The following is a 13,574-nucleotide window of genomic DNA, read 5'->3' as shown; positions in this document are numbered from 1 at the left end:
CCATATTGCGGTGGTTTCCTAAAGGCTAAAGGAAGCCCAGGCTCACGGTGTTTCTTTCTTTCTTCCTTTTCAGAGATTGCACAAGAAGTGTGTTCGCCTAGAGGGGTACTGAAGGACCCGCCCCGAAGAAGCGGATATGCTGCGAATTCTCGAGTTCAGCGGCTCCCAAGTGCTAATTAAAACAGAGTTAGGAAAGGTGCATTTGCGACCTTGAGGAAATACATTAGTATGATAGTGGTAACTTATAGTGCTGTATCTATACTGGTATCATACGGTAGGTGCTCCAGTCACAGGCATGTCCGAGCCTCACAGGAAGTGTGGCTTCTTGGCGCTCACCATCTGCCATACACCCCACAACGCGTTGCCCTCTCATGTTGTCTCTTTACAGCAACGGCGCGACTTCCATTGCTCCCACCAACCACTGCAATCATCAAACAATTTCATCCCTTCCTTCCGACTTCTTGACAAGCCTGACAGCAAACACTCGAATTCAAAACAAAATCGCATAGTCTATTTGCTGTGAGTGTCGCCAGCGACCAATCGCGACACCAGCAAAATGCACATCAAACAAATAATCGTTCAGGGTTTCAAATCGTATGCCAGCTTTTCTCTTTTCATTTAAACCACTGGGATTGCTTTTGATCTCGCTAATACTATTATTTACTGGATCCAACAGCTACAAGGAACAAACAGTTATCGAGCCCTTCTCACCCAAAACAAATGTTATCGTCGGTCATAATGGTTCCGGAAAATCCAACTTTTTTGCTGCTATCCGGTTTGTTCTCTCCGACGCGTATACCCAAATGGGGAGAGAAGAACGGCAAGCGCTGCTACACGAAGGTTCTGGATCTGCGGTTATGAGTGCATATGTCGAAATTATTTTTGATAATAGTGACGAGCGATTTCCTACGGGCAGAGATGAGGTGGTGTTGAGGAGAACCATCGGTCTCAAGAAGGATGAGTATTCCCTTGACAGAAAAAATGCCACTAAGAGCGATGTAATGAATCTATTAGAGAGTGCCGGTTTCTCTAGAAGCAATCCTTACTACATTGTCCCGCAGGGCCGTGTTACTACGCTTACAAACATGAAGGATTTCGAGCGACTGAACCTCCTCAAAGAGGTAGCAGGAACCCAAGTTTATGAGCAACGGAGAACAGAGTCTCTTAAGATCATGGAGGAAACTGAGAGCAAACGAGCCAAGATTGATGAACTACTAAAGTACATTGAGGAGCGGCTCAGTGAGTTGGAAGAAGAAAAAGAGGAGTTAAGGGGGTTTCAGGAGAAAGACAGGGAGCGAAGGTGTCTCGAATATACGATCTACCATCGAGAGCAAGTTGAAATCAATAACGCAATTGATGGAATTGAAGAAACCAGAGCACGTGGCATTGAAATCAATGAGGACAGCAGGGAGGCTTTTATTGAGCGCGAGAAAGAAATACAGGTTTGCTCCCCCCACCCCCCCCCTTTTTTTTTATCTACCGACGCAGAGCCTTAGCTTACGCAATGATCCAAGGACCTTGACCAATCGATTACAGCAAACAAGCGACAATCGGAACTCCTTCGGGTCGATAAAACTCAGCTTGAGGAAGAATATCGCGAGCATGTTCGACATCGTGCACAGATTGAGCTGGACGTTAAGGCTTTGACCGCCGACCAAGAACATCTGCAACAAGCCAAGGCTCGGTATGAGGAAGAGCTTCAAGAAATCACCGATAGTATCGCTGGGCGTGAAGCCGAACTTGCCGAACTTCTTCCTGAGTACAACCAGAAGAAAGAGGAGGAGGCCAGACTAAAGTCGCAGTTGGAGGAGGCCGAGGCCGCACGCCAGAGATTGTACGCGAAACAAGGACGTAGTACTCAATTTCGGAACAAACGGGAACGGGATGAGTGGCTCAGGCGAGAAGTTAAGGAATGTCAAGAGACCCTGGGGAAGAGAAAGGTCATAATGGATGGGCTGGAAACCGAGACTACAGAGTTGGAGGCTGAGGCTGTGAGGGTGGAGACAGAGATCGAGAGTATCCGAGAAAAGCTCGACGGTAGGTCTGGAACTCTGGAAGAGATCGCCGAAGATGTTGCCGCCCGCAAAGAAGACCGTAATAGACTGGTCGATGAACGAAAGGAACTGTGGCGCGAGGATGCGAAGGTGGATTCGTTGGTAGAGTCATCACGCCAGGAGCTCGAGAAGGCGGAGAGAGCCCTGTCCTACACCATGGACCAAAACACTTCGCGAGGTCTTGCGGCAGTTAGACGAATCAAGGAGAGGCTGAATTTGGGAGGATGCTATGGAACCCTTGTCGAACTAATGGATGTTCAAGAGAACTTCCGTACAGCTGTTGAAGTCACCGCTGGACAAAGTTTATTCCATTATGTGGTTGACAATGACGACACAGCAACCACTGTTCTCCAGCATTTACAACGCGAGAAGGCTGGTAGAATTACTTTCATGCCACTCAACAGACTTAAACCGAGGCTGGGAAGTTTTCCCGGCACAAAGGACGCATTGCCAATGTTGGATTATATCGAATACGACGAAACCTACGCTAAGGCCTTCGAGCATGTTTTCGGCAAAACAATTGTTTGCCCTGACCTCAATGTGGCTTCACAATATGCTAGATCTCATGGCCTCAGCGCGATAACACTTGCTGGCGATAGAGCAGACAAGAAGGGTGCATTGACAGGGGGCTATCACGATCCAAGGCGCAGCAGATTAGAAGCCGTGAAAGCTGTAAAGAAATGGCGGGAGACGTATGGAAAACAGAAACGGGAAGCCGTGGAGATTAAGAGAAGAATCGAAAGAAAGGACCAAGAAGTTACGAATGCTGTGGGAGAATTACAAAAGGCAGAGGCAAAGAGAGGCCAATTAGAAAACAGTTATGGGCCGCTCAGAGCTAAATTGCAAGGGTTAGTAAGCACGGTAGGGCAGCTCAAAGATAATCTCGAGAGAAAGAGAAAAAGCAGGGAAAACGTTGAGGCAAGCTTGAAAAGTCTAGGCGAGCAACTAGAAGCATATCAATCAGAGATTAGCAGCGAATTCAAGAAATCTCTTACTTCTGCCGAGGAAGCTAGACTCGAAGAACTCACCGGAACTGTCCAAGAACTACGGAAGACCTTGTCGGTAGTAGCTCTGGAGAGGGCCGAAAAGGAAAGCCGGAAGTCTATCATTGAAGTCGAGCTACGAGAGAACCTACGGATGAGACTTGATCAACTAAAGGGGCAGAGTATGGACAATTTGGAGACCACGGGGTCAGGTGGGCGACGTAGCGATCTGAAAGAAAGCCAAGGAGAGCTGAAGCGAATCGGAAAGTCAATTGATAGGGTCAAGACCAGACTAGACGAGGTCGATCAAGAACTTGATGAGGCAAAAAAGGAACTCGAGGACCTTGAGCGTCAGAAGACTGAGCTGCAGACGGCACAGCAAGAGGAGGCACGGAATATCGAGCGACAGAAGAAAAAAATTGAGAGGAGCATGGCTAAGAGAGCCTTACTTACAGACAAGGCCCAGGAATGCAGTCGGAATATTAGAGATTTAGGAGTATTACCCGAAGAAGCCTTCGAGAAATTTGAGAGGCTGGCTTCCAACCAGGTAAGACCTCAAAAAGCAACATTTGGGTGCGCAATGCGCGCCTCCAATCTTGGCGACAAGCACCAGCTTTTAATGCACCCCCTTACTTTTTTTTTTTTTTAAAGCATGCGGCTACTGATTCGTTCGGAGGATACGTAGGTTGTTAAACGACTTCATAAGGTCAACGAGGCTCTAAAAAAATACTCCCACGTTAACAAGAAAGCATTCGAACAGTATGCAAATTTCACGAAACAACGTGATACTTTAATAAAGCGACGCGAAGAATTGGATTCCAGTCAATCCTCTATTGAAGAGCTGATTCAGGTTTTGGACCAGCGCAAGGATGAGGCAATTGAGCGGACATTCAGACAAGTGTCCAAAGATTTCGCGGAGATTTTCGAGAAACTTGTACCAGCTGGGCGAGGAAGGCTTGTCATACAGAGGAGGGTAGATAGGGAGGAACGTGATGATGAAGCTAGCGGCGATGATGACGGGGAGGGTAGAAAGGGTGGGGTGGAGAATTACACGGGGGTAGGTATTAGCGTGAGTTTCAATTCGAGACATGATGAGCAGCAGAGGATCCAGCAATTGAGTGGCGGACAAAAGAGCCTGTGTAAGTCACGTTATCTCCCCACGCCCTATTTCTCCGGATGATACTCGAGTATATCATGCAGAGAGTTGAATGATTATTAAGAAGTGATTCGCTAATTTTAAGCAGGTGCGCTGGCTCTTATTTTTGCCATCCAGCAGTGTGATCCAGCACCGTTTTACCTTTTTGATGAGGTTGATGCGAATCTTGATGGTAAGTCGGATAAGTACTACGATAGCCATTTGGCCGAGGGTTTTTATTTTATTTTTGTTCAGGGTTCTCAAGAACCGGACTGCATTGGTCCTCAAAACCAAGTTAATCCCTGAGCTGGATTAATCAACAGGAGTACGTAACACGTGCTGTCTGCTGGCCTGCAGGGTGTTAACTTGCTGTTAGCAGCCCAACAGCCCGGCTATTGGGAATCCTGCGCCCAGGTTTTTTTTCTCGTTGGTATCACAAGCTTACATGGGGTTGGTTATCCACAGCACAATATAGAACAGCAGTCGCACAAATGGTGAAGGATCTCTCGTCACGGGCAGAAAATGGTCAATTTATCGTATGTACCGTGTTACTTTTTTGACACCCCCCACCCCAACAGATTAATAAATAACTAAAGCATTACACAACTAACATGGAAACATATCAACAGTGTACGACGTTCAGACCAGAGCTCGTTATGGTCGCGGACAAGCATTATGGCGTGCTTTATCAGGACACATACAAAACCTCTAGTGTCAAAATTGCTAGCAAGGAAGAAGCATTACACTTTGTGGAAGGTCAGAGGCCTTAGCTAGTCAGAAAAAGGTACAGCGCTAAATGATGAAAAAAACGAAAAAAAAGCCTTATTCTTACGAGCCATGAGGATTGAAGATTGGGGGCGTGGACGAGTATATTTGATGCTTTAATGGCCTTTTTTCTTTTTCTTTCTACCTCTTTCTTTTTCTTTTTCCTCCTTCTGTACGGGTACAATACGGTATCTTTTTTTAAAAGACAACTTCATCCATCCATTCATTCATGTGTGCGTCAGAGGCTGGGCAAATCCGTGAAATACCGTATTCCAACAAGTATCAGCGGTCAGTCAATTTCGATACCATGTTTCCTCTAACGGCAGTCCGTGAGTGCAGCTCTGCGTGAAACGGCTTCCCTATCCCAACATCCCAAGGATCCAATTATTCGTTGAAGCACCCAGTCTTGAGCGATCCTCCAATAGACTATCGTATGCAGACTTGTACCCCGCTTCATCACGCCTGTAAGCTACTGTACTATAATAGCCTACCAGTACCATGCTCGACTATCCCGCGTATAATGGCCCTCACCAGGGCACTTGGGAGCCCGGGCTACTATGTCTTGACAACTCACTCGCGCGCCAAGTTTGAGTCCATGTCTTACACTTGCCCCGCCAGACTGAAGTGATCCCGAGCACCCGGTGATGAGGTTGGCTAGAGGGTTATGATGCACTCCGATGCATTCCGGGGAATCCACCACAAACGCCAAAACGCCCCGGAGCCCTGAGCGTCGGCACTTCACCCTTACTTAAGGCGGTGCGACCAAAGCAACTGCCCCGTTTGGAAAAAATTTTCATCGCGGCCTTTAATCTTTCCCTCAACGGTGCGTGAGGGGTAGGGGAACTAGAGGGGGGAGAGCAACGAGGGAGTACTTGGGGTGGGAGGGAGGGGTAACGAGGGGTCGGGAGAGAAGGGAGAGCATGAAGAGAAGATGGTGGACAACTCCCTCCTACCCTATGGGTTCTGGTAAGGCTTTCTTTAATCCTTTGCTCTTGTGTTGTGAAAGAATGATGAGGAGTCTCGGATTCAAATGTTGCTCTCTCCTCCATCACCATCACCCTGGCGGTATTTATTTTTCGCTAGCTTCGTGCATAAGATAGCACAACATAGATCTTGCGTTCTGCCCCGTTTCGCTCCCGTCACTTTATGATAATCAAAAACCAAGCATCACTGGAGGTAGCGGCAGGACAAGCAGGACAAGCAGCACAATAAGTCTGATCTCGCTTCTCCCTACAGGATAAAAGGACACGTCAGCTAAACAAAGCGTTTTGAAGGTCACCACCAGACAGAAAGAGAATCGATCAGTCGCTTTTTTGTTAGACGACATCCAGGACCCGCCATCCCCCCTCCCTCTTTTTTTCCCCCCTTCCTTCTCCCCATGAGACCCGACAACCCGTATCTGCACCCGCCTATCCGACAGATGCTGCAGTTCAGCCAAAGCCTAACTAATCCGACAGGTGTCACCGAGAGACACTTCTTGACCGCTATCTACCAACCTGCGAATGAGGTATTACCGACAAACAAGATCTATGGGTGAATATAGGCTTTAAGGCTAGTTCACTGGATACAAACATATGATAACTGATCAACTAGATTTAAGGTTCAAGACATGTTTCGGGGCGAAAACGGGCCCTATGACCGATCCCCTTAAGCTTCACCGAGAAATGCCCCTCTCAGCCAGCGCCAAACATGAAAGGTTGCATCCAATAACCAAAGGGCCCATACCAGAAACCCTGCTTATCATTCGAATTGGTATCGCAGCCTTGCAGGATTTATCATGCAGACAAGAAAGTAGAGTTCACCCGAGAGCTAGATGATACTCTTGGTTTGGTTGAGATAGCACTGGGATTCCTTGCTCAGCCAGAAGTGGATGGAAGTCTGGCAGGGTTCGGGTGGTGCGGCAAGCGGACAAGGGCAAATATTGATGCATGGTGAGAAATTCTGTCTAACAGACAACTTATAATCATTGGGTGACCCAGCTGATACTCCAAAGGCGCCACTTCCTTGCCTCTTACATCCCGTACCCCGCTAAGTTCCTCCTCCGTCTTTGGGCTACCTCGAGTGATGAGCTGTGAGTCGAGAATGGCCCTCTCTGATTCAGACCTTATATCTCATGAGGAAGGAATTAGATCTGATTGGTTGCTAATTTGCCACGGGGTCAGGCCCCAATAACGCCAGAACTGCCCCAGGATCCCACAACCCAAGAGCAAAGCGCCAAGTCTCCGATTCGGACCGAGAACCCTCTCCTATAAATGCCACAGAGTAACGAAACTTGGAACCCCCACAAGAAAAGTCTTCGTTGTTGTGAGTCATGATTTTGACATCCTCGCTAGCCAAACCAGATCTAACAATTCTAGTTGCCCTCAAACAACTGCTGGCATAATGTTCTGAATGACCTCGTGGTCGGAGGGTGAACTACAGTCATTGGATAATTCATTGCCTACTGCTTCCTGCCTTATTCGAGGACTCAGTCTAGATTGAGAAGCCGTTCGGGTATAACTCTTTGAAAAGAAAGCAACAAGCCAGGAAAGGCTCAGTCTAAATAATGATGGGCCATGCTAGGTCAATAACACGAGCACAAGATCCACGAATTTCCCTGCCCTTTCACCTACGGTGCTTGGGGATTTCAGGTGGTGGTACCAAGGGTGCGGTCATTCGCACCCCATTCCGGCTGGAACTCCGCAACAAGAACCCGGTAGCTACACCACGTCCTCGCTCCCTCCTACCAAGTGCCAAGTGGCTCGGGTGTGCTTTTCACCATGGCTGCCTCGGTTGAAGACCATTTTTCCAGACTAAACCTCGGTGATATCCGCTACTAAAGAAACAGTTATGTGGATATTTACCTCCTACATACGAGACGAAATACCCTCCATTGCAAAACCTAAAGCCCCGCCGGCCTTCATGTGGCGCCCACAGCATGCTCTCAAAGACAAAACGGCCAATGTTCGTCCCAAATGCCCAAAGGTTTCGTGCTAGACCGGCTGGGGATAGCGTTGGCCTGAAGGTTCATTGAGTTCAGATGTTTTCAGGCTGAAGATGTTAGCACAACCGGGGCTTAATGCCGGCTAAGAGCGAAGGAAAAATTGATGTTGAAGTGATCAACAGATCAAGGTAGGCTGACCACCATATCATAAAACCCCACTGTCGCTTGGGAAAATCTCACAAAGGGCCCATATAGTGAGATCCCCAGTCTGCGCTTTCTCTTGTCCGTTTCATACATCAGATCCCAGATCTATTGATTCGATAATAAGCTTTCTATCCAGCGGAGCCTTGGTATTCAAGTGCCAGGAAGAGCGATTCACAAGAGATACGAGACACCGAACGCCACAGGCGCGAGCGTCACAAAGCCATACACCCTGGTGTGATGTTTCGAAACCTCGTGAGCGACATTGCAAAAGTGGGAGCTTGTGGCGAACGATTCGGGACCCTGCTTGTTGTGCTCTGGGGGATACTCAGAGTACAAATGATGATGGGAGCTGGAGACGAGAACTCCCAGAGACGGTGGTGTGTGTGTGCGTTAGATATTTACATCATAGGCCCGCCGGTTTTCTGTTGTTCAGATTACTCGGCAGCCGAGAATAGGAGATGTCAGAGAAAGGCTTTAATCGAAAAGAGGACAGCAAAATCAGCGATACCGGAAGCCTGATACGTCCAGGCCCGACCCTCCCCTTTCGATTCAAACTCGCTCCCTCGTCTCCTAGGGTTCCCACCCCTTTACAATACGCAGCCAGCTTTTCAAAAACATTGAGCATAATGTAAAGCGGGAAGAGATCAATGAAGAGAGACTTCATCGATATTCGCTTTCAGATCAACTTCACCTCCGTCTAAGCTGTGAGCACCACATCTGCGTGATTTGTGTAATATCGCTATTCTAACAAAGTCTTGCCATTTAGAATTTGAATCCAAAGAGCGAATCTCAGCAAAGACCGCTCCGAATCTACCCCACCGCACCGCCGTGCCACAAGCGACAACCCCCCCAGGCACCCTGACTACGGAGGACGCTATACTCGAACTTGGGTCTACGAGAGAGAGAAGGTTGTGATGAGTCTTTAAGCAATTTTCAATACTCTGAGAAGTAACAGCCTCATCGAAGAGGCTTTATACTAGCAGACTTGCGATTATTGCTTGAAACCTCATCTCAACTCTCTCCAACACATCTTATTTCTTCTTTTTATTTTCTCATTTTTGGTTCTTAACTTATTGTTCGCTCCATGAGACCATATCAGGTGGAAATATATCAGCAAAATGCGCATGGTTTCCGGAGCAATTGGGCTGTCTTCGCTCGACAAGGGCTGCAAGAAATATGATAAGACTTTTGGCGCTACCATTAAGCTCCACTATACTTATTATCTTACTCGCAGCTTTTGCCCGGTGAAGGCGGCCTCATTGTTTTGGAAGCCATGCACATGACATAGTGAGGAGTTTTAGCATGTATAATAATCTACAAGTAGCAATGGAGTTAAAGCAGTAGTGCAAAACATGTGGGATAATTCATTTCCTTGCGCCTATCTCCTCATGGCGTTGATAGAGACACAAAACTGCACTATAAGACAATGTCCCTTGGCTATTCCTTTTTTCCTTTTTCTCGGGTTTTGCCTGGATGCATGGTGTAGACCAGGTAGTCGCTATTATGCAAAGCAGCCTCCCACAGAGATCAAAAAGGAACTCACCACATACGAAGATGAACAGGGCAGCTTTTCCTTCGTCTTGTCCCGCGTATGCCCGTTAACTGCAGCCGTCTCAGCCCACCAGTTAGGCGGCGATTCAAGGACCCGAAAGACCCGCAGGGTGAGAAAGAAAAGGAAAAAAAGGCCATTTGACCCAAGCTCTTGTCACCTATTCTATTTATTCCATAAATAGGGTTCGGTAGATTGAGGTCATGTGTTTAACGAAGAAAAACATAATTATTAATACTGTACTCGAACATGGTCATAGAGGAAGGAAAAAAGGATCAGCAAGATCCTATAGAGTAGTGAGCAGCTGGTCAATATTAGTGGGAGGAAAAAAAACAATACACAATTGACATGAGCAACTCAGAGTAGATACCAGGTGAATTATCTTACAAACATGAGGAGGATGCTCAGGTAGTGCGGGGTAATAATCATGAAATTGGGTTCAGTACTGACAGGTTCTAACTGGATTACTTGCAATCCCAAGTAGCACTTTAGAATCTCCAACTCCCATCCCCGGAAGGATGTAAGCAGCAATGTAACCGGTCTGTATTTCCACCTTTCTACAATAATATATTTCTTTTCATGGTTGTTATGGATTGATCAACATAATCCCTACCCCGCCACCACAAGTTTTCCGCCCTCTATGACGATGCCCAAGTTGCAGTATAATTTAATACTCACACATCTTTTTACCGGGAATGCCCCCAGAAACCGAATATTTTAGTGGGCTCCCACAAAATATCAATAGATGGAGCATTTTTGGCAAAGAGGCATGAGCACAGGGGGATTGGAGATATCATGACACTTTTCATTAGTATTCTATTTTACCCAACGTGGCGACGAATGGTGCTTGGGTACGAGCGGGGGGAGGGGGGTTTTCTTTCTTTTACTATTCGGAGAAGCCGAGGTGAGTTATGTTAAGGCAGCGGGGGTTAAAGGTGCAGTCTTTACTGGGCCGGTGACGAACGGCGATCGTCGTGATACAGTCTTTGACTTGGGAGGGGGGAGGGAGGGGCAGGACGAGAACTGGAGGGTGACATGCAGGGATTCTGTATCAGGTAAGTGTGCCAAGGTTCCTGCCTTCGCTAAGCGAGCTTCAGGGAAGGTGGCACCTTCATAGGAGTGAGTGCCCAACAGCTCGATGATGGAAATAGTCTAATAAAAGATTTATTAAATATAATGTGAAGCATTTACAATAAAATGCATAATATTATAGTAAAAAAAAAAAAAAGTCCTTCAGGCCCCCTTTTCTTATCTCTTTAGTAATTTCTTCTTATTGTTCTCAATCTTAACATCTACAATTATCTGTATATTATTCAAAATACATTGTATTGTTTCAAGCTCAGGCTCCTTCTTGGCAAATTACTGCTTTTTCTACAGAAAACATTTCTAGTTAATTTATACCATATTTTTGTATTGACCATTAGCTCTATTGTTATCTGCAAATTCTACTCCATCTATACTTTTAAGATTATAAGCTTAAAATATGAGTACTTTACTTTATATCAGAGATAAGATCATTTTCAAACATTAAGCTAGGTTTAGAATTAGGATAGTTAAAGCTCCTTAGGTTCAAAGTATAAAGTCTATACAATATTTGAGTAAACAGATAGTTCTTAATTTTAAAGATAATATTATAAGACTAAAATTGTACAGGATTAGTAAAATCATATAATATTATAATATACTAGTAAGTACAATTACCACTAACATAATATATAGGAGTTTTTAAAAATATATATATATAGATGTTCTATCTGTTAGGAGTACTGGGATCCAATACCTAGGAACCACCGTAAGTAGGATAATCCCACTTGGAATTGAAATCTCTGGTCTCCAACACCCCCCTGAGGCCCCTACATGGGGCCAGCACATCATCATACATATCGATCTTGTTATATCCAATAACTATAATACCACAGCATTAAAGGTGTCAGGATAGCAATATATACATTGCTACTGTCTGTCCATCTAGATCCTGTTCATAAAATATATAAGAGGGAACCTTTGGCTAGGTCTAGGAAGTGGAATAGAGTAACTCTGTCAACTACTCAGAGGGTTACTAGGCTTGAAAGATGGAACATTTTTTGGCATGAGCCGTAAGTAACAGGACCTTTTCACACAAAGATATGGTATAGAATGTATCACAAACTGGATTGTGACAAGGCAGATTGACGAGATGAAACAAAAGTTTTCACATGACTCATGTTTGCGAGTCATTAGTGTTTATTGTTATGAGATGACTCACAGTAGTGAGTCCTCTGAGGTTATGACTTTCTTGTGTGAATTATACTTATGAGCCATGAGTTTCACACATGTGATATACTTAGCACACATGATATCATGAATGTGGCTTGGCACAAAAAAGGTTTTCAAATGACTCATGATTATAAGTCATAGGTATGTTAGTGTTTTGTGCATATGACTCATTTAGGTCATTTGACTTGTTATATTCTGATTGGTTATGTTTTGCACATGACTTGATTATGAGTCATGGGACATGTATCTGGTGAGTATGCCTTGTAAGTTTGTCTTGCGGGTATGCCTTGTGCATATGATTTATGTTTTACACATGTGACTATCTGGGGTCATATGATTTGCTTATTGTGTTATGATTGATTTATGAGTTTTCGCACATAACCTTGCTACAAGGTCATGGGATTTGAGTATATGACTACTTTAGTCATATGACTAATTTGTTACAATTTGGGTTCATGCCGGTAACTACTTTAAGTTACATAATTTGGGGTGAATAGAATACTATACAAGGAGGATGGTACGGCCGAGGAGGATAGGTTCTTCATGCTTTGTTTTAGGTACTTTTCCTACTTATTACTTTAATAAATATAAAATAGCTTCACTCTCGTTATTATTATTATGACTTTTATTATTATTATGCTGAGAAAACTCTTTACGAGACAGAGTTGGAGAAAGCTTACAATAGGTATTACAGATAGAAGGCAAAGGTCTTGTACTATCAGTAATGTAGGCAGAGGTCTAAGAGCTATCATATAGTAGAGAAAGAAGAGAGAAGAAGAGAAGTATTATTCCCTGTTGCCAACTAACTATCCGAAGGAGGATCATTACATATAATTTATTATAAGGCTTATAATTGATTTAGGTATGTTATGCAGTTGACTCATAAGAGTCAGCTGAGGATCTTACATGACTCATGATTGTGAGTTATAGGATATGGTAATGTGAAAGTATAAGTCACAGAGGGTTAGGGTTGGGTGAGGTGTCTGTATAAATAGTAAGGTCCAGGGACCTCTAGTATAGCATGCTCCGTCGCTCCTATTTTCCTCCCACATAGTTTGGCAACATCACGTCAACTATCGTGGGCCCTCCCACTCCCCTCTGCCCCCTCGATGGTTCCTGCCTAGGGGCACAGTTAACTCTACCATCCTCTCCCTCTTTGGCCTCGCTTGTCTCTTGTCTGCTTGACGGGGGAGTTATTTGGGCTTGCCCAGTAGTCCTGTCTTGCTAATAGGGGCTCACTTAGCTTTGGCACGGTCGGCTTCCTCTCTTCGCTTCCGGACGGCACTGGCAGTGGTGGACATCCTTCTCCCCACTTGCACGATCCCTATTGGGGAACGCCTCGGCTAGTAACTTCGGGGTCTGTCTCGCGGTGAGATTTGACCATGCCCTCCTAGTCGCTCGGTTCAAGTTTGGTTGCCTTCCTCACCTCGTCCTTCCATCTCCCTGCTGCCGGTGGGATCCCTTCCACTAAGTGACGTTATCTCTCGGAGAACAAGGGACTACATGAGAGACGCAGTAATACGTCGGTTCAGTCTACGGTCGGGTTTGCACTGGGGCATTTGGCCCTACCTCCACTTTCCACTTCGGTCGCGTCGGCTCGCACCCTACTGCCTTCTCTCCTTGGCTGGTACCCTACTACCTCCTTTCTTTGGCTGGCATCCTACTGCTGGGCGGCACCCCTTCTGCCAAACATCCATTCCTTGGG

At 45.7% G+C, this 13,574-nt stretch overlaps 1 protein-coding gene; it reads left to right on the top strand.

The window, feature by feature from the left end:
- Positions 1-596: 596 nt before the first annotated feature.
- Positions 597-5,037, top strand: GSTUM_00000412001 (uncharacterized protein; the record flags this gene model as incomplete). XM_002837578.2 has 7 exons in its annotated part: positions 597-1,121; positions 1,203-1,442; positions 1,515-3,584; positions 3,723-4,176; positions 4,282-4,365; positions 4,638-4,708; positions 4,802-5,037. 7 exons carry the CDS (start codon positions 597-599, stop codon positions 4,940-4,942), a joined length of 3,585 nt encoding a protein of 1,194 aa, XP_002837624.1. The 3' UTR covers positions 4,943-5,037.
- Between the last annotated feature and the right edge of the window lie 8,537 nt (positions 5,038-13,574).

This window comes from Tuber melanosporum (assembly GCF_000151645.1).
Source record: "Tuber melanosporum whole genome shotgun sequence assembly, scaffold_193, strain Mel28".
In the NCBI taxonomy this organism is placed as follows: domain Eukaryota; kingdom Fungi; phylum Ascomycota; class Pezizomycetes; order Pezizales; family Tuberaceae; genus Tuber; species Tuber melanosporum.
This window is presented reverse-complemented; position numbering and strand designations above follow the sequence as displayed.